At 36.6% G+C, this 7,572-nt stretch overlaps 1 protein-coding gene across 12 annotated transcripts in view; it reads right to left on the bottom strand.

Moving 5' to 3' along the window:
• Positions 1-832: 832 nt before the first annotated feature.
• The window catches only part of TP53INP1 (tumor protein p53 inducible nuclear protein 1), a 155,269-nt gene continuing 148,529 nt past the window's right edge, over positions 833-7,572 (bottom strand). For 11 of the 12 annotated variants that reach the window (XM_049633102.1, XM_049633106.1, XM_049633104.1 and 8 more), the window contains one exon: positions 833-5,676. In XM_049633102.1, the coding sequence (XP_049489059.1) occupies positions 5,427-5,676 (250 nt within the window). In that variant the 3' untranslated portion in view covers positions 833-5,426. Of the gene's footprint in view, positions 5,677-6,782; positions 6,821-7,572 lie in introns of all 12 variants that reach the window. The other variant, XM_049633114.1, reaches the window with a different exon arrangement.

Genomic DNA, 7,572 nt, shown 5'->3' with positions numbered 1-7,572 from the left:
TGACCCCTCTTCATTCCCAGTCGCAATCTTTACCTCTCAGCTCAGAGTCTCAGAAATGATAAAAATCTGTCTTGACATAGGCTAGTTCTAGAATGAAGAGCTTCCCCAAGGATTCATTAACATGGGAGATATTCTTTGGGTTGTCTGAATGTTTACTGGCCTAATTAAACTAGAGCTCCACAATAAGGGTATTAATGGACACCAGGAACGTTCATATTGCCCTAAAATGTTTGCATAAGCTTGTGTCTGTATTTAACTGGGAAAGAGCCATTGAGAATTCGCCAACCTAGCTTTACAAAGGCTAAGAACTAGTGTATTAAATTCTGTATTAAATTCTCTATTTGGGGACACCTGGGTGGCTCAGTCAGTTGAACATCTGACTCCAGCTCAGGTCATGATCTCACGGTTTGTGAGTTTGAGCCCTGTGTGGGGCTCTATGCTGACAGTTTGGAGCCTGGAGCCTGCTTTGGATTCTGTGTCTCGCTCGCTCTCTGCCCCTCCCCTGCTCACGCTCTGTCTCTCTCTCTCAAAATAAATGAACATTAAAAAAAAAATTTTTTTAATCTGTTTTTTTTTTTTTAAACACAGATTGGTCGGAAGGAAAGGTACTGGCTGGAAGTCATTCTCAAATTCATGTTCACTTAAATGTTCATGCATTTCAGGTGAAAAATTTTAACATACTAATTTTATACAAGTTTCAAAAACAGTATTTAAAGTGAATAGTAAACATATATTCTGGGCAAGTAAAACTAAACAGCAAGTAATTTCATTCAGTTGTATCTAGTTTTAAGGCTGATGACCATAAAGATAAAATAAGAGAATCAGACGAATGTGAAGTTAAAGAACATTTTATTTACTGACAGATTAAAAACCACAACTCCAAGTAGTGCAAAACGCACCACTGAACTCAATTACAAAGAACTGGTGTTAATACACAATGTTTAAGCAATGCTACACTTATTTTTGGCAAAGTGCTGTATTGTTTAGTCTGTGTATAAAACTGACCATCTATGAACCAATCAGTATAAAAAATTCTATAAAAACAAATTTAGACAGTGGCTCAAGAAAACAAGCTGCCATTTATGCATAGATGATGTACAGTATATAATCTAACCAAATGTCCCTTTTGAGTTTTCAAGTTGAAAAAAATCTGTGTTTAGGAATACATCAAGAAGGCACATAGTACAATCTACAATACTCTTCAGTCTCTATAACTGATGCCCTGTCTTTGAAAAGCAAATGTGTTCACAATTTTACTTGAGACAAAAAAACCAAGCCACTCAAAAAAGTAATAACAACACACAATTATTGATTAAAATTCCAAACTTCTGGAGGAAAATGCAACCAAAAAGCAAGCAAAAACCACTCATACACATCAAGCTTAGATACACACACATCTAGCTCCCCAAGTACTGATTTGGTTTTTAGAAGTCCATCTAGAAAACAAATACTAAAACTTCAGGCAAATACAGAGCAAAATGGGGCATTTAACAATTATACAATTAAAAAAATATGTTGTAAGGAAAATTCTAAACGATATATAAAACATCCACTGAAGCTGCCTTCCTTTGAATAGTAACCTCTCCTCCCCCATAAAGGATACTGTTGCAAAGAGAAAGAAATATCCTTATCTGTATGCTTTCCGGTCCCTCTTTCTCCACCCCAAACCACTGTAACTGGTGTCGTATTTCAAGTGAAATTGGTACGTGGCAAGGCTGACACCACTGAATTAGGTAGGTTTCCTAAATAAAGCATTTCATATAAAATTTTCAGCATTAAAATAAGTAGATAAGGATGCCATTGATAATGCATCAACATGGCTGACAGTGAAGCCATCCATGAGAACAGCCCAACTTTTAAAAGAATTTAGCCAGCATGAATGGGCCTTATAAAATGAAGATAGTTTTAAGGTAACATTACAAACATGCTAGTGTCTCCAGTACAAGAAGCAGTCTCTTAACTGATTCTAAAAACAAAGACACTTGGAAACTCTTAAACTTTCTCCACTAACCTATTTAAACTTCAATGTTTATCTTCTAGTTGGAGTCCTTCATTTTTTTGTTTGTTTGTTTACAATTCAAAGAAAAACAGGATAAGAAAGACACTCTTTTTTGTTCTTTTTTTCTCAAGATATAGAAAGACAATATATTTCCTTGAAGAAGAGGATAGCGAAAACACTTACATTCAATGAAGATGTAAAGATAACAAACCACTGTACTACACAGATTTGAGAAGGAAAAACAACAGGCGATGCTGAGCGCCCTCTCAAGTTTTCAGTAAACTGTGTTCTCACTAGAATCAAAGCACTGATAAAACAGAGAAGGTATGTAAACAGGAACAGCCTGCATGGGAACTGGGAAAATGTACAGGAAATTAATGTAGAAACAGCTCGCTGGAGTAGAAAGTCAAACATCCAATCACTGTGAACCTTTCTGTAAAAAAAATCCCCCACCTGCCCGGACATATAAATGCATTGCCACAGAAGATAAATAATGCAGGGTTAATCTTCAGCTCACAGTGCAATACATAATTAGTGGAGAAAGAAAAAGTAACAAACATAGAATACACATTATAAAATGTTTTATTAATGAAAACACAAACTTTGAGAAATACGGTGCGTTATAAAAACTAAGGGACTCATCCATGAAGCACTGCTTGTGCACCACACATTCCAGACTTTTTCCAAGTAACGTTCTATATATTATCAGTTTAGAAGTAGAGCACTAAATTCGGAGGGGTCTTATTTCTCACTGCTTGAATTTTTAAGAAATATGCACTGAAGCACATTTATGTAAACCACTAATATTTACAAGAGCAAAAATAATAATTAACTTATAATAAATTGCATTTTGGCCATGTTTCAAGGAATACTTAACAGGTCAACATCATCCTGGTACCACACGTAGTAGATGCCAAACAAACCCCTAATGACCAAGAACTTCAAATGAATTACGTAACCACTTTCTTCCATTCTAACATGTGCCAATTTAAGACAGAAAACTTAGATACTGATACAAAAACCACAGTATGATATGACAGATGGCATGATAACCCTAAAAAAAAATCCCAAGCCTGAAAGTATTTGTTTTCCAGGTATAAACCATAAAAAACTAGGTCCAGAGAAGGCCAGAAAAAAAGTCAATAACTGACAGAGATGTAGATGTATTTCAGGTATCAGGAAATTTGAAAAATAATAGAAAAAAAAAAAAAAAAGATCCTAGCTATGTTACACACAAATCTGTTCATGCTGCCAAACAAATTCTCATGGCTGAACTTCTGTAGCTTGTGAGGTACTAACAACTTGCATGTAATATATGAAAAAAGAGACCCCCATATAGTCAGAGGCTTACATCCAGAAAACATTTAGCTGGTATATTTTCAAGTTACCAACATATGGCCCTAGAGACAGACACGATGTAAAACATACACACCTTCATGAAAACTCTACCTCACCTCTCAACTCTCGTAAACACAAATAGTAACAAAATAACTTCTAGCTCAGTTTGACAAAACTTTACAGACTTGGCCCCTAGTTAGAAAACAAATAAATAAAGGGGTGGTTCAAATGGAAAGGGAATAAGGAAAGCAGGGGGTCTAAACTCTTGTTCTAAAGAGACATTCCTGGCACTTCGTCACAGCCAGTGGAAGAACCACCTACCGCCACCATCTGACGATGCTGTGTGACGTCTTCCGCCTCCAAACTTCCCAGCCCTGGTCAGAAAAGAGCTCAGCTCTTCACTTGAAAAAGTCTCCCATAGTTCCCTGCATCCAGCTGCTACAGGGTTATTAGAAAATATAATACTTCACATAACTATATGCTGCTTTTTCCCTTGAAAACCTTGTATAGACATGTATTTACTTAATTAGGGTTGCAGAGGCATTGGAAAAATAAGCTTTTTGACCACAAAGGTGATACTACTGTTTGTCAGTAGAATGTGCTTTGGATTGTCTATGTTTAGTTTAGTTTGAGAGGAAATTGGTGAATGTGGATGGCTCAGCAAAACCCATCACAATCGCTAAAAAAATAAAGTGACCGGTTAGAGGTAAGATAGATTTTCTCTAAATGATAAATAACTGGCCTCCATGTGACTCGAGCCCTGAACCCTGGCCTCATTAGCACCAACACTCTGAAGAACAGTTGTGGCCCCACCCCCACCATCAGGTTCAGTAGAGAGGCCCCTGGGATTTCACACAAGGTTCAGTCCTGGACAGCCCACTTCCATCAGTACACAGTGCGCACAACGACCGTGAGGGAGGTAAATACTACTACTCCCCCATAGGTGGAGGAAACAGAGGCCAAAGTGGTTAAAGATTCTGCCTGAAGCCCGAGTTAGGGGAAAAAAAAAAAAAAAAGAGAACTCAAGGAAGCCAACCCGTCACTCTTCATCTAGATGCTAGGAAAAGTTGTCACCAGGAATTCCTTCTCAGCCTCGCTTGCCACTCAGCAGGGCAGGCTCCACGGCAGATGATCCGTCACCGTATCAGAAATACAAAGCCTACCTCTTTTTCCTTGGACAGTTATAAATAAGAAGTCGCTAAAGTGCCTGGACAGGTACTTCTGAATTTACAGCTGATGTGAAGTGCCAAGTGGGCAGAGCCGGCAGGAAAGAATCCACACAAGTCAAATGGTGGACTAATGGGGTAGGTGGAGACATACATTTTCCCAAACACAATTTCACAGATCTGACGGATCCCCTCTGCATGTGAGACAGCGCTTCTGTCCCACGATCCTTGTAATGTCTCTGTACCACGTCACACAGTCACATCGGAATTACTGAAAGCACTGTTCACTAACACTTAATGTACCTGAATTCCAAAATGAACTGTATGGCTAATCTGGAAAAAAAAAAAAAAACAAAAAACCTGTACACACAGAAATATATCAAGTTTTCTTTCAAGAGAAAGTTCAGCCATAATTCCATTATATCCATGGCAACTATCACCTGTTAATGCTCATGTTAGTGTGTAAAAATGTATTCGCTATATACAGAAAAGATTATCAAGTACTGGTCAATAAAGTGTATGGCTGACCCTGAGAATAAATTTTTGCTTACTCGAAATATTGATTAATACAAAATAAAATGAAATTGAAAGATGCCTATCCTCATACTTGGGAAGAAATGTCTTTAGAATGCTAACTCATATACACCTTAACAGATTTAAAGACATCCCAAAACACCAAACACTGTAACTGTATTGATATGTTTCCAAAAATATTCTGAAAAAATTTACAAAAAAGTAAATGTTAAAAGCAAGGCATTATGTGATACACAGCATGTAAATCTGGTTTTCAAGATAGTGTCTAAACACATTGATAAAACTATGTGATTGGTCATCAGTTAGCTGAAACAGCATCTTCATTGTCCGTACACATACATCCACACACATATGCACAAACCAAGAGAAACCAATCAACCTTGAAATTCTTAGTAATTGTACTGACGTGGGCAGGGCTGATGGACGGCCCAGCCACTGTGCTTGACTTGCCTAGAGTGGCAGTCCCTGGTAAGATTTTGGCGACGAAGGCTATTTCTGTTTAAAGACTGTCTTTCACTATGTTCTTTTATCCACTGGGAAGGGCGAAAGCTCTTGGGTTGTTCCAGAAAAGCTGTATGAGCAGCAAGAGCTGCAACATAGCAGTGAATGTGCTGCCCCATCTCATCCTGAGCTTCCACTCTGAAACAGAAAAACACGAGGATGCATTCAGTGACAGAGTACGTTATTCATGAACTTGAAGAAGTTACTTAGTGATTCAATTTGCCACACTGATTTGTGGTTGAAAGAGATCTTACTGTCTGATGGCTGACAGACAAGTTTATATTTTGTAACCACAATGACTGATAATGTTAGAAAGGAGAAACCACCTTTTCACAGAAATATGCCATATAATCCACAGCGGGGGTTGGGGGGGATTAAGTAGACTGTCTTTTAAAAAGTGCTTTACATTTTGAATGAATTTCAATTATGCAGCATTAGATAAGTTTTTCTGTGAGGAGAACTAACATTTACTGCATATCTGTATTTGCAAATATAATGTATTTAATTCTTGACATAATCTTAAAAGGAAAACATATTAATTCTCAAATTTTACTGATCAGGAAGCTGAGGCTCAACAACGATAAAGTCAACTACTACCTCATACAACCAAGATTCTAGTACAGGTCTTACTCCAAAGACTGTTATGAAGCAGGTTGACACTGGTGAACTATGCTAACTGCACCTTCACACGTTTTCTGTCTCTAAGTAACGGTTCCAGGAAATAAGCTGCAGGTCTCTATGTAATAGAAACATGCATAGAAAATTCTACTCATTTAACATTTTTATAGATAAAAAGCTACCTGCTTACTATAAAATTTATATCACAACAGGGCACAGTTTGGAATGGCATTTGCATAGAAATGTTACAAAGACCTGAGGAGAACATATCTTAAAATCCGGCTACAAACCATGTGGTTATTATCTGTCTTATATATTAAAAGCTAATTTAATAGGATAGATGTAAACTAAATTAACACATAACATGAAGAGTTTTAAGAGTTTTAGGGTTATTTTACACAACATGGGCAGTTATAAATTGTGGCTATAATCACTAGAGGAAAATGCTATTATGTTTTAAAGATTTTTAAAAAAAATAGTAGAATTAAAGGGAATCACATTAAGAAACTAATAGAAAGAAGTTAATACAAAGAGAGCAGTTTTTAAAAGGTGGGCATTTTGAGTTCTTAACCTTCCTGTTCAGACTGATAACACATATCACACAGTCTCAAAGGGAATATACTTACTCTGTGCCAGTGAGTCTTATAAGCAGCTTTTCCTGGCCCTACAAATGTTAAATGGTGAACTATTAAATCACTAGTAAGATTTAAAATGCTACTTAATTTTACTGTTAGGACATGGTGCATTTTCTATATTAAAACTGGCTTACTATGGGTCATTAAAGGCACATGTATTACTTGAGATTATGATAGCACATAAACCTTCATAAACAATACTTATAAAGGTCAAAATGCAATAAAACACACACTCTGAAGCCCATCTACAGTAATTATGAAGCACCTTATTCTTACATGCTTTATATAATGCTTTATGGTAATATTCCCAAGGATAGACAGGATGGAAGCAATCTAACTTCTGAAAGACATGATTTGTTTCCTGCTCAGAAAATACAGATATTTACTACATAGCCATCCTAATGTTGGTAACACCTGATCTATCTTGATTTAGTGGGCTTTTGTAAATAAGAATTTGAAATCCAGAAATAAAGATGTTAAAAACATTTAGTTTTTATAAAACTAAGATAGTTTGCAGTACTTTCCTATGTTCAGAAAGAATTCATATGAAGTTAAGGGTATTCTTTTGATCCTATATATATGGAAAAGCACGTATTTGTTTAACTTTCTTACATGTTATACCAAAACATATAACAAGATATAAAAACAAACAAGATACAGACAATGAGCATAATGACTGCATCAAAACCTCAAATACATAACCAGATGCAGCGCATGGTCTTGGACTGGATGCTTGTCTGGGCAAAACTAGGTGAAATATTCTGGGCTCTGGTGCAGAAAA

The sequence above is a fragment of the Panthera uncia genome, chromosome F2 (assembly GCF_023721935.1).
Source record: "Panthera uncia isolate 11264 chromosome F2, Puncia_PCG_1.0, whole genome shotgun sequence".
Taxonomy (NCBI): Eukaryota; Metazoa; Chordata; class Mammalia; order Carnivora; family Felidae; genus Panthera; species Panthera uncia.
This window is presented reverse-complemented; position numbering and strand designations above follow the sequence as displayed.